At 49.5% G+C, this 16361-nt stretch overlaps 1 protein-coding gene across 1 annotated transcript in view; it reads left to right on the top strand.

Moving 5' to 3' along the window:
- Window positions 1–16361, top strand: part of NXN (nucleoredoxin) — a 47116-nt gene that overhangs the window by 20163 nt on the left and 10592 nt on the right. The window contains exons 2-5 of the mRNA XM_071448103.1: window positions 12857–12974; window positions 14335–14468; window positions 14802–14902; window positions 15342–15448. Coding sequence (XP_071304204.1) covers window positions 12857–12974; window positions 14335–14468; window positions 14802–14902; window positions 15342–15448 — 460 coding nt within the window. The remainder of the gene's footprint in view (window positions 1–12856; window positions 12975–14334; window positions 14469–14801; window positions 14903–15341; window positions 15449–16361) is intronic.

Below are 16361 nucleotides of genomic sequence, written 5' to 3'. Positions count from 1 at the left end.
GCTGTCTCTTTGAGTACAAAAAAGTTACCTTCTAATCTTGGGATGATTTTTGAACAGACTTTTCCTTCAGTTCTCAGTTTCTGAGCCCTTAGTTCTTACCTAGGGAATTGGAGGGTTTTTTTTCCTCCTGTGCATCATAATTCCTGGGAGATTATGTAATTTATCCATGCTGGCTTGTCAGGAGAGACTTGAAATAAAAGCCTTTGTAGTGAGCTGCTTAGCTGGCTGTATAAACATGAAAGTACCAGGTTTTTAACTGGCTTATTCACATGGCTTTCCTCGGCAAAGCTTTAGCCAAAACACTCCCAGATAAAAGGATACTGAGAAAGTCCAGGTCAGGCAGAGTTTTTCTGAGAAGGGCTATAACATTGATCTTTGGTTTAGTTTTGTTTCTTGTAACCTCTCCTTGTAAGAGCAGGGAATGAGGATAAATTGTTTTCATCTCTCAGTGGTCAAAGATTAAGACAGATGAGGCCATGGCTTGCCTGGGAGAAGCTGTTAAGTGAGAGCCTGGCTGTGACTCCTCTCTCTTGGATCTTGGATGAAGCTGACTTTGTGCTTCCTGCTTCCCAGGCACACTTCCCCACACTCCTCCTTAAATATCCGAGCTGCTGAGTGATTGCCTTGAGTTTTCTGAGCTCTTTGAACTAAAATAAACGAGAAGGGCTCTGGGAATGAGGCCTCCCATCGGTCACTTGCCTTTCACCTCTGAGCACAGGGGTTTGAATCAGGTGTGGCATTAAAGGCACAGAGTTTGGTGCCACTAAGGTCACATTCTGCCAAGCCTCTCATGGGGGACTGGGAGGCCCCTGGCACCCTTGCAATGCTCTCTTGATGTTCTCATTTGTTAATAAGCACCTGAAGAAGGTGCTGGTTGGATCTGGATGGGGTTACAGGTCTGGGACTGGACTGATGGTCCCTCGTGTTCTGCTCTGAATGCTCAAGCACTGATGGGAAAGGAATATTGGAGAAATGCCCAAGTTTTGGGGCTCCCTGAGGTGCTGCGGTAGCTGGAGTTTTTGAAGTCCCAAAAGAATTGCCTACAAAACACATGGCTGCTGTTTGCTGCTGTTGGAGCAGACAGCCCCTGATTGGCATCTTTGATGCTGTCACTAAGTGGGGACTGAACTTGAAGAGGCATTTTTACCCCCTGTACCCCAAGCCAAGGGTTTTGGGGAGGGGAGGTGGTGGGTGCTGCTCAGGCAGGACCCTGGGCATTGGTGCATGGCAGGGTGGCTGCTTTCCTTCTTTTCCTGCTCTTTGATGTTCTGTGGGATATGTAATGAGCATCTGCCCTCTAAGAGAAAACAGATTTGAGTTCTGTAGTTTGAAAAAGAGGGAGCAATTTTGTTTAATCATTTTCACACAGATCCACAGGCGTTTCTGTAAGAGTGAGCAGCATCTGGTTCAAGGGCAGCCTTGGCTGCTTTGAGCTCTCCTGCAGCTTCTGCAGTCTCAGGCAGAGATTGATGTTCCAGATGCTGTTCTCAGCAATCAGATCAATGATGTGCTTATTTAGACTTTTCATTTTTTAAAGGAAAAAAAAAAGAAGTAGATTATACTTTTTAAGATAATCTGAAGTATCAAAGATCTGTGAGGGGTTTTTGTTTCGTTTGTTTCCCAGATCAGGGACCTGCAAATTCTTTCCCTGGTTATGAACACCCGTCAGAAAGCAGAGGCTGAGCTGCCAGCCTTGGTACCTGGGTATTCACCCATTCCCTCCCTTCAGCTTCTAGCCACTGCAAGAAATACAGGATTTTTTTATTCCAAACACAGAGTGTTTGTTTTAAGGAGAAAGTACTAAATTCAGTAATGCCCTGTGCCCTGCAAGCTGCACTGGCTGTCCTGGTGTGTGCTTTGGGCTGTCTCCAGACTTGTTTGTGTATGTGAGAAAATTACTGAGTGACAGGGAAAGTGCTGGAAAGCTTTGGGGATTTGATTTAAATCTGATGAAAATCAAGGCTGCTGCCTGTTCTCCCATGCCAGCACCCATTGGGGTGGCTGTAAAAACGGCTGCTGTGAGTTTGTTGCTGTGGTTTTCCAAACCCAGATTTATTATTTACCCATTTTCATCCATCCAGCATCAGTGTTGCCCCCCCAGAGCCCTGTGGTGGTCGGTGTGTTGCTTTGGAGGATGTCACTCGCCAAAGTCCCTGGATTTGGCAGGAGCACTCCAGGAGTCCCATGGGAATGAGAGTCCTGAACCACGGTCCCAGCGTTTATCTGCTGCCTTTAATCATGGAGATCACAAAAGCTGTGGTTGCTTGGGAGGCTGAGGCAATGTTTGGCTCCTGGCATACCCTGGGGCTGTCCTGGGATGAAAGTCTCTGATGGTGAGCAGTGAAAGCTGCTCCTCACCAAGAGGAGCCAGCAGCATCTTGTCCTTCTCAGGACGAGTTTGGCTGCTGGGATGGGCCCTGAATCCACACTTGGCTTTTGCTGACAGGAGCACGTGGTGCCTGAGCAGGCCTGAGGTCTAGGCCAAGGGTAGGTGTCACATGTTAATTTTTGCCCCTTCAGGTTCTCATCACAGCGTGAGATACAGAAAAAAAAAAATCCCACAAAGTAAGCCGGAATTAAGCTGCGGGTTTTGTTCTCATTAGTGTAAAATCAGAAAATCTGGTGTTTCTGATGCCTCTGAGGAGAGAAGGAGAATTAACTCCCGGTGAATGTAAGCAGAGGATACTTAAAAGGCAAATTGTTCTCATACTTTCTTTAAAATTTGCATGAGTGTAGCAAAAGGTCATCACAACTGCAGTCTCCTCCTCAGATCCTGCCTGCCGGTGGCTGATTGCGAGAGCCTGTTGCTAAGTGTTCCTGGAAACAGAATAAAGATGAAGCAAGATAATTGAGGGAGAGGAGGGAGAGGGAGACGAGGGGAAAAGCTTGGAGCTCGCAGCGGAACCGCAGAGCTGCCAAAGGAGATGAGTGTGTTGGAGTTTGACTCGGTGGCTGCATTCAATCAGTTCTGACCCAGGGGTGGGGAAGGGGTGACTGAGCCTGAAACTTCGTGGCAGATCCTTGGAAAAAGGCACTTGGACACAAGTGGATGATTTGCTTGCACTTCCTGTGGCTCATCCAACTCCAAACATGTTCCTTCCTTGCACTGAGGCTGGAGTGGGGATGGGAAGATAGACCGTGCTCCCACGGTGCTTTTCCTGGATAAAATCTCTGTTCTTGCAGCATGGATTTAGTTACCCTGGGATCATCTTCTGGACAATTCAATAATCATGGAAAGCAGCAGGATAAAACAAGAATGCAAGCAGACAAATCCAGAGCTTGACTAAGGCAGAAAGCCTTCAACTCCAGGTGATTTGAGGGGTGTTATCTGTCCATTTCAAGTCAGGCTACTCTCTGAGGAAATAACTGATGGTGGTTTTGTATGTTGCAGAATGAAATAAACCCCAGCACAGGTCCTTTTCATTGCTGAAAAGACAAGGAAGCAAAACTTGCTGCTTATCTTTGGTCTTTCTCTAGTAGAAGGTCTTGTAAAAACACCAGGCTTTCTCTAACTCTGTGAATCTATTTCCTGGAAACAGTTTTAGTAACTGTTTCTGGAGTGATTTTTATCATCCCAGAGCATTTTACAAACTGAATATAGTAACAGCTGAAATACAGCCCCATCTGAGGAGGGTCGCTGCCAGCGCACAGAAGTTTTCAGCATGTTATAAAAGAACACACAATTTGCCTTTTTTTTTTTTGCACAGAATCTCCCTTATTTTCAGCAAAAACATGAGGTAGCCCTCCTGCCACCCAGTCCTCTGTGTCACCTGCTTTGCTCTTGCCTCAGACTCAATGGCAGAGCTGGTGTTGGGTATCTTGGCTCTCTGAGTCCTGCGGTCTCCGAGCCTCCCCCTCCAGCTGGGGCTGGCTGTCAGCAGAGGGAATGAATACTCTGCATCTTATCTGACATTCTCAGCACCCCCGTGGGATTCACATTTCATCAGTTCCTGGCAGCAGCTCCTTGTTGTTTCTCCATGACTGTCTGTGCCATGCTCGTGGTGGCAGGAGGGACACGGTGGCCAAGTGTCCTGCCTTCCTCCATATGCTGACAACAGGCTCTTGGCTCCTTGGGAAGCTCTGTATTTTCTGACTCTCATCAGTGGAGCTTTTGACTTGCTACTGATTTTTTATTGTCCATGTTCATCTTCTTAGCTGGTTTGGCTGCTTCACAGTGCCTTAAAATGAAGAAGAGGAATTGCAGGCTGCTGTCCCATTCCTCCCTGCTCGATGTCTCTGGAGCTGGGGGCCTCTTATGGCTCGGTGCTGGGTTTCGGGGACAGATCAGGTTCCCTCTCTGACCCTGCACCTGGCCCACCATGTGTGTGTGTCATAAACCCCTCAGGCCTGTCTGCTGGCCCCATACTGGTTGTCCCTCCCCTTCCTCTGTGCCCAGCCCATACCATGACTCTGCTCCTTTCCCTGTCCCTCCCTTCCCCGTTCCCCAGCTTTGTTGGAGCACTGTGTGATGGGAAAGCTGCTCTGCAAAAGAAGTGGGTGAAGAAATGGCTTCTCCACTTCCCACCTGCTGGTTTGTGCTGCAGTTGAGGTGTTGGTGCATCTGAGCTCCGGGCAGCTTTGTTCTGCCCTGGCTTTTCATGTGTGCAGGTGATTAATTGCAAACGTGGGACTCTCGGTGGCATTTTCCCATTTAGAGATCATTGGCTGGGGCAGGTTTACATTTCCAGCCTTTCTGCTGAGGGGCTGGATGTCAGTTTGGGGAGCAGGAGGCAGAGAAGTGCTCAGCAGAAGAGCATTTTCCAGCAGCCTGTGTTACATCTGTCCTGCCCATGTCACGCCTCACTCGAATGCTGTTCCCCGCAGGGCACCCAGTGCTGGCTCAGGCCAGCACAGCTCTGGGGCTCAGCTGTGCTGGTGAAGTGTGATAGGAGGGCACAGAGGCCCTGAAAACACAACATCATCATCAGGGGCTTTGCCCAGAGCAGTTTTGGTGGTGTGATGTTTGCTCAGGATGGACTGGGGGCTCCAAAGGAGAAGTCCCCATGAGCACTGTGGCTGCTCCAGGCTGGCACAGGCTGCACCCTGAGAAGAGGAGGAGCAGGAATACTCAGAGCTGTCACTGGCAGGGATTGCTCTTTCCAGCTGGAGCTTGAGAGCACCTGGATCTGGTTAGTTCCTGGCATATTTTGATCTGTGGTTACAGAGTGAATCCCTTGAGCTGGGAGCAGAGCCTGTTGCATGCAAAGCCCAGAGCTGCCCCCGCAGCCAGGGCTGTGGTTGTGGCCTTTGTAGCTCTGCAGCTGTGTAACCTTTGCATGAAAATCCTCCTTGGGTTGCAAACCAGGAGTGCTGCCAGATGGGATTCAATGCTGTTGGCTCTGAGACACCGAGATGGATGCAGCTGTAGGGAGGATCTGTAGGGAGATCTGCTGTAGGGAGGATCAGACCAACCTCAACCGGTGCATCCTGAGATCAGCTGCTTTTAAACAGTCTGAGTGTCTGCAGTGATGCAAGAGCTGTGTTGAGTGGAGGAAGCATCACTGTGATGTGATGGATGAGCTATTGCATTTCAAAAGGTGCTGTGGAAAAGCAAATTTGCCATCCACCCAGTGGGTACCTCAGCAGAGTGGGCACAAGGGGGTATCTGTGATGTCTTGATAGTTTTGCAGGGATCTTTTGTGTAGCTGGTCTGGGGGATGTCCTGGTGCTGCCTTGTCACTGCTTGGGAGGCTCCTGGCTGCCTCCCTCCCCAGGGTGTGTTACAGTGCTAACAAATGCTCCATTGTTTTCCAGGATTTTGTTGGTCTGATTGTGTAAGGTTCCCTCTCAGATTAACCACTGAAAACAAAGCAGAAACCTCACTAATACCTCATTGTGTGCATTAAACAAAACAAAACAAAAAAACCAAATCCCGATTTCCCTGCTGATTTAAAAGGCTTTTGTGTTTGGTGGGAACTCTGTTTTAACTCAAGGCTTTTCAGAAGTGTTTGTTTCTTAATGATCCGGGATTGCAAGGTGTTTGACCTTGAGATTACTGCCAGCCCTCAAGTGAACAGTAGCAGCAAAGGCAGTGGGTAGGAAACCCATGTTCTGGCAACTGTCCCACTTCCACTGACAGATGAGACATGGGACCAAGGGAGGCCCTGAACTCCAATTCAACATCCCAGACTCCCACCCCACCCCTTGCCTTTCCTATAAACAGATGGAAAAATATCCCTTTCCCATAGACAGAAATTATTCTTTTTTCTTATTGCCTCTGTGTTTACATAGCTATTTCTTACTCAGTGTTAGTCATTTGGGGGAGTAATTTATAGGGGCCATGGATGATATACTTCTACATGTGTCTTAAATTTTTCCCACATACATTTTAACTCCCACTGCCCTCACTGCTTTTTGTGTTTTTGCAGAAAGAAAAATGTTTATTAAATACCTTGCTCATGTGCAAGCCCCCTTTTAAGAGGTAAAGCATGGTGTGCACATGGAGGAAAAAACCCCATTTATTGGATATACATGGAGGTGTATTTCCTAGTCCTGGGTGCAATGCTGCATCCTTAAATTCTGCATTCTTTGGGCTGTTGAATACAATTTGAGGAACACTTGAAAAAAATATATTTATGAAAAGCATCCTCATAGTGTTGATAGACCAGCCTGTCTGGTGGCATCCTCCCAGCTTGATTTCCTGCCTGTGCTGTTATCTGTATGTTTAGTCAAATGCTGCTTCCTCCTGATCCTGAGATCAAATCAAGCTGCCATCCCAGCACCTCTTTGAAACCTGCAATGTAAAACAACCAGGCCAGCTCCCGTGTCTGCTGAGGGCCCTGGGGCTTTGCTCTCCATACATCATGTTAACTGCTCTTCAGCTCTGCTCAAATTAAATGTTTTCCTATCAGCTGTGGGCTGCGGAGGATCCAGCCTGTCAGCCTGGGTGTGTGTCAGGGGCAGAGCAGGCAGCTTGTGCTCAGAGCCAGCCTTGCTGCCTTGCCCTCAAACAAAACCCTCAGCTCTCTGTCCCTGGGATGGCACAGCCTGGGAAATTGCAAAGAGCAGCAGCCAGCTCTGGGGAACAGGTTGGCGAGGGAAGAGGATGGGAGGAAACGCCAGGACATGGGGCTGGGCTGGCCCAGGTCCCTCATCGCAGGTTTTGGCTGTGGAGCTCCTCAGGGAACAAAGAGCAGCTCTCTGGCTGTGCCAGAAACCCACAGAGAGGATTTCCTTCTGCTTCACCTCCAAACCTGTTGCTACTGTGCTCCCTGGTCAGGAGGAACAAAAGCCCAGGGTGTGCCCTGTCCCCCCAGCAGCTGTGGGGCAATGTGGGCAGCCACAAGCTGGACTGTGCTGTGCCCATCTCCCACCACGGAGCCACAGCAAGGAGAGGATGGAAGTGACAAGCAGAACTTTTGGGTTGATTTCTTTTAGATTTTTTCTTGCACCGAGTCATATTGCTGGAATGTCCCCAGCAGGTGCTGCCAGGCTGAGTGCCAGGGGACAGTGCTTGGGTTTAGCTGGGCTTTCAGCCACTGCAGGAAGTGTGCACAGGGAGGGGAGCAATGGGGTCTGTGTGGACCCATGGCCCTGGTGCTCTGTGCTGTCTGCCTCAGCTGTTCACATCAATCTCGTTTATTACAATGCCAAATCCTCCCTCCTCAGCTCATTAACGTTCCTGGAGCAGACATCTCTGTCACCATTGTATTTTGTAATTAGATTTTGATTTACTTTTGGAGAGGAGCAGCAGCACAATGGACATTAATTTATCCCAAGCCTCGCTCGGTCTCCTCTGTGTCACGGGGTCAGACCTTGGCGTGCACCATCTGGTCTCCCCCCACTGCTTGGCTGTGTGTTGTTCCCTCACCGTGTTCTCCTTCTGCTCAGGGGCTTCCCTGATGCACGAAGGAAAAGGAGCAGCGAGGGAGGGCTGGAAGAGCAGCTTTTGTCCAAGCTGAGCTTGAGTCGTCAGGACAGGCGTGAAGTAGATTTAAATCGACAGGGAGAGGAGCAGCCTGTTGTCTGCAGAGCCTGGGTGGCCCCTGGTGCTTGTAAACCCTTTAAGGCACGATGTAAAAGCTGCAGTTTAGCACTGTCGGTGAGTGAGGACAGAGGGGTTCCCGCAGCGCTGGAGCACTGGGAATGGCCATGGATATCTCAGCCTGGAGCTGCTCTGGGTGGCAGAGCTGGACATTGAGCTCTGCTGGTCCCTGCAGCCCTGGACCAAGGGCATTTTTCCACCTGAGGGCTGCTTGTGTGTTCTTCAGACAGGCTTCATGTTTCAGCCTGGGGCTCTTGAGTGAGAGACCAGCAAGAGCTTGAGCCCCTGCTGTAATGGAAACCCCTCTGTGCTCTCACATGGTCACTCATGGGGCTGTTGGAAGGTGGGATCTTTCCAATGCCTCACCAGAATAAATTCTCCATTGCATCTAAGAGTGAATTTTTAGAAAAGTGGCTTTACATTTGTGCTACTATAAAGCAGCAGCCATCCACAGCAGGAATATGTTAATTTATTGCTGCCTTTGAGTACTTTAACTGCCTTTGTCTTCTGTCACTGGTCAGGGTGGAAGTGTGGGTTGCAAGATGGGTAGAGACTGTGTCTGCCCTCTGCATCCTTGGGCAGAGTCAGCTCCATATGCAATGGAAGAGGGAAGTGTGAGAGCTTTTATGGTCCAGTTTCACACAGCAGCAGAGAAATGCAGCCCCCAAGGAGGGTGGGAGCACCACTTTCCCAGCAGCCAGGGCTCAGTGCGCTGTAGGCAGTTGTGCTTTATCTCTGCCAGCATTCACTGCTGCAGCTCAGGATTTATGTGAGCCAGTGAATGCGAGCAGGACTGATAAATCAATCAGCACAACCAAAAATAGCACCTGGCAGCTGTTGGAAGTGGGGGATCCCTTCCCCAGCAGAAGGAGCAGAGCAGGAGGGGATTTCATCCTCCCCGGCCGGGTGCCAGCCCTGTGCAGAAACAGCCATGGCTGCTGGGGAGACCTCTTGTCTGACACCTTTATCTGGAAAAATTACTGTGGCTGTCTGCAAATGTCTCCCCAGCCTCTCAGCCAGGAATTCCCAGTCTTCAGGATGAGGGGAATAATGGAGCCGGTACTGGTGGGGAGAGCAGCCTTGTGCTGCTGCATGGTCTGTCTGGGGATCAATGTCTGGGATCAGCCCTCAGATCATGAGTGATCTCTGAAAGCCTCTCCCAGCTGGCTGTGGATGGAGTCATGGAGGGAGCCCCCAGGGTTTGTGGTTTCCAGGATGTCGTGGTGATGCTTTTGTGCAGGGATAAAGTTACCAGAGGAATCTGGTGACTCCAGTTTTTCCACTGGACGGCTGCACTAAACCATCTGCACAGGAGCCAGGGAAGTTTCTGTAAGGCTGCTCAGCCTGCACAGAGTCTTGTGAGGGGCTGTATTTCCTCACTTCTTCTCCAGTGGGTGTCCTGGGGTGAGCAGTGACTGGAACAGGCCTGAACCAGGAGTGAAGAGCACTGCAAGAGGATCAGCTGCTTTCAGGCTGAATAGTCCGTAGATTATTTCCACATCTGTGTTAGCTTTGGCTTGATCCCACAGATTTGCAACAGCTGTTGGGAAGCAGAGCAGAGATCCCCTCTTTAAATGGATGATCAAATCCTTAGAGTGTGTGGAGTATGTTATTTCCATGTCATCCTCTTCACGGCAGGAAAAACAGCTTTTCAGAGTTGCTGAGGCAGCACTCTGCCCTCCTGCCTGAGCTATCATCCCATCAGCCTGCAGTCTCACAGCAAGTTGTAATTTGCTTTCTGCATCCCACACCCAGCCTGACACAGAATCCTTTGTGAGCTGTGTGGTTGTGCAGGTACCCATACCAGAGATGCCTTTTTTCTCCTGGATTTCCCTTTCTGCATGGACCACAACCAGTGGGTGGGTGTAAACTGAGCTTGTCCCCTTTGCAGAACCTTCACATGTGCAAATCCTTGACATTTTACCCTGAGAAAAGCTAACTAGCACAATAGTTTGCCACAAGACAGGTTGGGTCATCCCAGTGGTTTTAGGTGGGGATCAGATGCCCTTGCTGGGAGCTGTAGTTTAGGTGCAAAATAATGGCACAGCGTGGGAATCCCATCGGGAGCTGTCTTCAGCTTGGCTGAAAGGAACCAGCCCATTTCCTATCAAGGTTCTGCTCTTTCAGGTCAGACCTGCAGTAAAAGGAGCCATCAGGCTTCCTTCCCAAATGTCTGACAGGCTCTGGAAAGGCTGGAATCTGGCTGATGAGGGCCAGGGTGGTGGGAATTGTGGTAGATCCTGGCGCTCCTCCTGCGGCGCGTGCGTTTCTCATTCCCCATCAGCTTTCCTGGCGCACAGGGGACTCATCAAACCAAACTGCTCCCACTTTAAACAGCACATTCCTGGATGGAATTAATATGGTTAGTGCAGCGAGACCACTAACTTCCAATTCAAGGCTTTTATAGAAAGCTTCAAATGCCAGCCCAGTTCCAGTTGCTTTATGTGCAGTTGTTGTGTTTGTTCATTGGTGTTGTGTGATGCATTTCAGTGATAACACAGGCAGCAAATCTGTTCAAAATAGGAAGTGCTGTGCTGCTCAGCCTGTATGAAGCTCTGAAACTTGGTTTGGTGTTCCCTGGCTGGTGGGCTGTGTCTGGGAGCTTTTAAAAACCTTTCCATTTGAATTGTTTTTCTCACTCACCCAAGGTGTGACTGAGCCTGACATGATGTTCTTCAGGTTCAAGTCTCAGAGCTCAGTGATGGACGTGCTCCCCCAGCAGCAAGAGATGTCACATTGACCTCTTTTGATGCTTTTTGACCCTTTTGACGCACACCTGGCTTGATGCTTGCTTGAGGCATTTTCCTTTGGACCCTCGCTGATGAGTGAGAAGTGGCAACTCCTGATTTCTTGGGGACAGAGTGTCTGGGTTGCAGACTGCCTGTGCCATCCATGTCTGGGAAGCCAAGAGCAGTGCCTGCAGTTTGTGTCCAGTGGGGCCTGATGGTTTACACATCCTGAGAACACCCAGGACCAACTGCTGGCAAGAATTGCCACATGTGCTGGACCTCATAGACTGCCTGGAGCCAGCCGTGCCACGCTTGCTGCAGTGCTTTGAGCAGGTTTGGTTTGCTGTTATCCCCTTGTCTGGGGTGTTCCAGCCCCATCTCTCTGAGCACAGCAAGTCCATGCAGCCTCTTGGCTCCAAAGTGCAGACCCTGCTGCTTCCCCAGCCAAGCAAAACTGCCAGGACCCACCGTGATGCCCCGGGGGAGCTGCTTCTGTATACAAAGGACTTGGCAAAATGAAGTGTAATGTAAGCAACTATTTAAAGAGAACGATCCGATTGCTAGTTGTAATTTCCTTATTGTTTGCAGCACCCTGTTAAATGCCTGTGATCCTTATAAAGAGCTTTCCCCCACCCTTTAAACTTCGCAGAAGTGGATTTTACCTTCTGTGGTTTGAACACAGTCTTTGTGAGGGGGCTGGTTTGCACTGAGTAAGGTTTCTTTGTTCTTTTCATACCCAAGGCCATTTGGTTTGTGAATCCATTAATATGTCTGTTGGAAATGGAAAGCTGGGGAGTAGGACACAAAACCTTGCCTCTCTCTACGTCCCCAGATCATTCCCATCTCGGGACATGGGATTGCCTCTCTTTGCAAATCAGGGACAGCCATCTGCAGAGTTCTTCCTCTGGGAACACGTGGGTGCAGTTTCTCTGTGAGATAGTGCTGGAAGCAGCAGCACATGATGGTTTCTCTGGCTCTTGTACTGGCTGGCACTGGTGGGCCCCTCTGTGCTGCTCCAGTGCCTGCGTTTTATTCTCCAAACTGGAGCACGTTGTAAACACACAGAGCCTGAGGGGCTTTGCAGAGCAAAGCTTGATGTTAGGGGAAAGTAGAGATTAGTTTCCTTCCACATTTGGCTCTTGGTTATGGTTTGGCTTTTGTTTGAGAGTTTGATAATTCACCACTGGGCTGTTTGGGTTGAAATGCTTGGAGAAATGTAAGGAGAATGAGGTGATGGCAGCAGCTCCTCCATGCACGGTGGGGAGAGCAGCTCTGCCAGCCCACACCTGCAGGCTGGGCTGTGCCAGCAGCTGCTGGTCCTGTTCCTCCTCATCCCAGCCAGCTTCTGTGCATGAATTAAGCTCTAAATGATCCTGTGCCAGAAGCATGTCCTGGGGAACTTGAGCCCAGGGGTGTGTGACACCCAGAGGGCTCTGTCCTGATGCTGTGCAGGGCTGAGCTCGCTGCACTGACCAGCAGACAGGCCCATCCAGACTGGGATGCCCAAAATGTGGCCATCAGCCTGCAAAGCTGGCAGTGCAGGATGGATGAGCTGGGCCCCCAGGCTGATGTCAAAGCCCTTAATCAGCTCCTGGGAACAAACCCGGGAAGCCCCAGTTACAGAAAAATAATTTTTTTATGTGTTGGCCTTGTGCTCAGCCTGGCTGTGTCTTGGCAGGGGTTGCTGGTTTGTTTAATGAACATGGAAATGGGAGGGGAGGAAACAGCCAGGGAAGCATTACAAATTGCTTCAGAGCCGTGGCATTAAAAGTATTTGTGCTTACCATGTCTTCTAAACAAAGAGCTCAAAGCATGGCAAGTATTATCCCCATTTTACTTGCAAAGAGGTAAAAGCAGAAGGAGGAGAAGCTTTGCCTTTGCTCACAGGCAAGCTCACAGAAGGTGGGAGACACACAGGGGTCTCCCCTGAGGTCCTGAGGGGATGGTGGTGATGGTGAGGGGTCTCTCTGGGCCCTGCCCCAGCAGCTCTTCCTCTCATTCCTACACACTCATCCCTGAAGCACCAGCTCTGTTTCTTTGCTCACCTCTGACCTCTGCTCTGAAAGATGCTAATGCTCCAAAATCTTCCTCTTCATGCAGCCAAGTTTACCTTCCTTATCTCCCTTTCCAATCTCTTTTGCAGCTGAAGCTGTGGAACAAGTACAGAGTCTCCAACATTCCTTCCCTAATATTTATCGATGCCTCCTCTGGGAAGGTGGTTTGCAGGAACGGCCTCCTGGTCATCAGAGATGACCCTGAAGGTAAGACCTGCAGTCCCCTGTGCCACAGAAACATGGACACACAGCTGCCCTTTCATCTCAGTTCATTCTGAATGGCCTGGGGGGGAAGGAACAAAGAACTATTGTCATAATTAACTATTCAAAGCACTGTGCTATTTTCGGCATAAAATTTTCTGCATAATTCCTGCCAGATCTTGTGTTTTGGTTTTGCTTACTGAAAAGAACAAAGAATTTCCCTCTAGGATTTTTGTCTGGAGTGCTAATGAGGAAAAGGTTAGGCTAACTGAAACATGAAGTTTGGATTTTTCCCTAATGGAGGCACATGGACAGACAGAATGAGGGCCCAGACCTTCCATACCTTGGGAGCAGAATCCTTCCAGAATCCTGAGTGGGACTTTTATCACTGACATTACACTCAGGTTAATTCATTTCCCATTATTTAGAAATTAAACAGAAAAATGTTACTATTCTCCCTTGCTGAGGTTTGCTGTGCTGGGAGTTGGTGTTAAATCCATCTTCCTCCAATTTGGAAAAAAACCCCAAATGAGCCAAATTGTGAAAAAAACCCCACCCAAGTGTGCCCTTCCTCACAGACCCTGCAGACCCATCAGTCATGTGCTGTAGTTGTCCATCCATTTCTTTTATTACTGGCTGATTGTTTCTTGGTGCAGTAAATCCTGACAGAGTCTTTAATTCAGTGGCAGGAGCTGTGCAGCAGGAACATGTTGTGGCCTGAGCCATCTGTGATGTTTCCTCCTCTCTGGCTGAGCACATGGATTGATTGCTCTGGGAGCTGGCAGCAGATGATTCAGAGCATGTTTTTGTGTACACACACAGCTTGTTTGGGGTGCAAAGGGTTAGTGAGAGATATATATATAGAGATATATGGATATAAACACACCATCTTTTACATATATATAGCTAAGGTTTGTAAATAAAGACATGTATGGATATGTGTAAAAATATATGGTTATTGTCAGCATAAGGGACACATTCTGACTGCATTCCTGAGCACGTACCACCTTGCCCTCTCTTGCTAAAATAAACACTGTTGATAAGGGCAAGATGCCTCATCAGGCACAAAACCAGAGCAGGCTTTGTCAAGCTGAAGGTGCTGTGACTTGGGTGAGAGAAAGAGGTGACCCTGGATGCAGTGCAGAGCTTGGCTGCCTCAGGGCAGGGCTGTGGTGGTGCCTGACAGCTGAGGTGTTCTGCATCCCCCTTGGATGGGAATAAACCCCAGCAGGGCTCCTCAGACAGGATCCCCTGTATCCTCAAGATGGGATGTTTGTTCTAGTGGAACCTTCTGAGTCTGTAAAAGCTGCATGCACACGTTACCATCTTGTGTCTTCTTTCCACCCCTATCCCAACCCCTCCCCAGGTCTGGAGTTCCCCTGGGGGCCAAAACCCTTCAGTGAAGTTGTTGCTGGGCCTCTGCTAAGGAACAATGGGCAGACACTGGACAGCAGTGCCTTGGAGGGCTCTCACGTCGGGGTCTATTTCTCTGCACACTGGGTGAGTAGGAGGTGCTGGGCAGAGCACTTGGACTGGGCTCAGGGAGAGTAAAGACCCCAGGCTGGCTGGTGCTGAAGAATTTAAGAAGAATTTAGGATGCTTTGATCATCAGCATTGCACTGGCCTGTTATCCTCAGCTGGCCCTGTAAGGGGAAGAGTGGTCAGATTTTAAAAATGGAAGAGGTTTTGTTGGTAACTGACAGACCATAAACCCCAGGCACGTTCAAAGATGAGGTCACAGCAGTTCATGGTCACTGGGTCACCTGGCCCTGCTGGGTGTGGGGCTGGTCCAGAGGAGGAGACAATGTCCTCCCTCATGCTTGTGTCTTGCAGTGCCCGCCGTGCCGGAGCCTCACGAGGGTGCTGGTGGAGTCCTACAGGAAAATCAAGGAGGCAGGCCAGAAGTTTGAGATCCTCTTCGTTAGTGCAGACAGGTGAGGCAGCCCTGACACCCTGTGCAGGCAGAGCAGGTTGGCTCTGGCATCAGAAATCTGCCTGAGTCCTTTCCCTCTGCCCAGTGGGGAGTTGCACAATGGGGTCAGCAAGAGCAGGTCTGTGCTTCACTTTGTGGCTCTGGGGTCTGAAGGATGCTTGAGCTGCTGCTGTCACCATGGGTTGCCATTCAGATGCCCTGGAGAATTTGAAATATTTTACTGGGGAAAAATACACTGTGGACTTCTTAATATTTTACTGGGGTAAAATACACCATGGACTTCCTCATGAGGAGCTGGGAGCTTTAAATTTGGTCTGACTCTCTCCCAACTGATGGGTTTTGGTGGGAGGGATAAGAGGCTTTGCAAGGCAGGTTTTTAATGAGGAAGGAGCCTGGCAAGTGGAGGGCTGAGCATGGCATGCCCTGTTCCCCTGGCACAGGTCAGAGGACTCCTTCAAGCAGTACTTCAGCGAGATGCCCTGGGTGGCCGTGCCCTACGCGGACGAGGCCAGACGGTCACGCCTGAACCGACTCTACGGCATCCAAGGTAGGAAAGGCCACGCTGAGGCACAGATCTCCTTCTCCCCCCTCCTTTTTCTTGAGCATTTGTAATGTCTCCTCTTGTTTAACTAAACCAAGAAAACAGCAAAGCAAAGCACAGTGCCCCAGGCAGAGCAGCTTCATGTTTCTGCTCTCCACAAACTCACATTCCTACCACCTGCCAGGCAGGCTGTTAGTTGAAACAGGACTTCCATAAACAACCTAATTCTTCCTGGAAACTTGGAATCTGTTTTTTTGGCTTGGATGTTTTTTGTCTAATTACTGATTTATTTATTTATTGCTATTTCTTGAAGGTTTAAATTTCATTTTCTTGCTGGTTTATGTAATGCAAAGGCAGGCCATCATTCTGTGCAGGGGCTGAGGAAGATGGCATCTGGTTTATGTTAGTGACATGAATTACAAAGGAGAGAGTGTTTGATGTAAACCATGGCTTTGCTTTTACTGTACATGCCAGTGCCAGAATTCCAGCAGCCCCGGCTGCTCACAGGGGCAGGGAGAGACTCTGTGTGTCTGGGTGGCTTCAAAGAGTCTCAAAGATGATAAAAGCTCACAGCAGCCTTCCTGGGGGCTGGCACCTTGTTCCTGCAGGGGACAAAGGGCAGCACAGAGGTGTGCCAGGTGACTGGCTGGTGAGGAGATCTCATGTGTGTACAAATAGTTTCTCCCTGTGGTTAAAGGGTCTTGCTGCAATATGGCTGTTCCTCATCTGTTTCTGTGTGATGTCATAGAATCAGAATATGCTGAGTTGGAAGGGACCCATCAGGATCATAGATCCAGCTCCTGGCCCTGTGTAGGACACCCAACAACCCAACCCTGTGCCTGAGAGCTTTGTCCCAATGCTTCTTGAACTCAGACAGGTTTGGTGCTGTGAGCACTTCCCTGGGGAGCCTCCTTCAGTT

The sequence above is a fragment of the Agelaius tricolor genome, unplaced genomic scaffold, assembly GCF_023055355.1.
Source record: "Agelaius tricolor isolate 1412-34295 unplaced genomic scaffold, bAgeTri1.0.p SCAF_25, whole genome shotgun sequence".
Taxonomy (NCBI): domain Eukaryota; kingdom Metazoa; phylum Chordata; class Aves; order Passeriformes; family Icteridae; genus Agelaius; species Agelaius tricolor.
The sequence above is the reverse complement of the archived record's forward strand: the minus strand, read 5'-3'. Positions and strand labels throughout refer to the sequence as shown.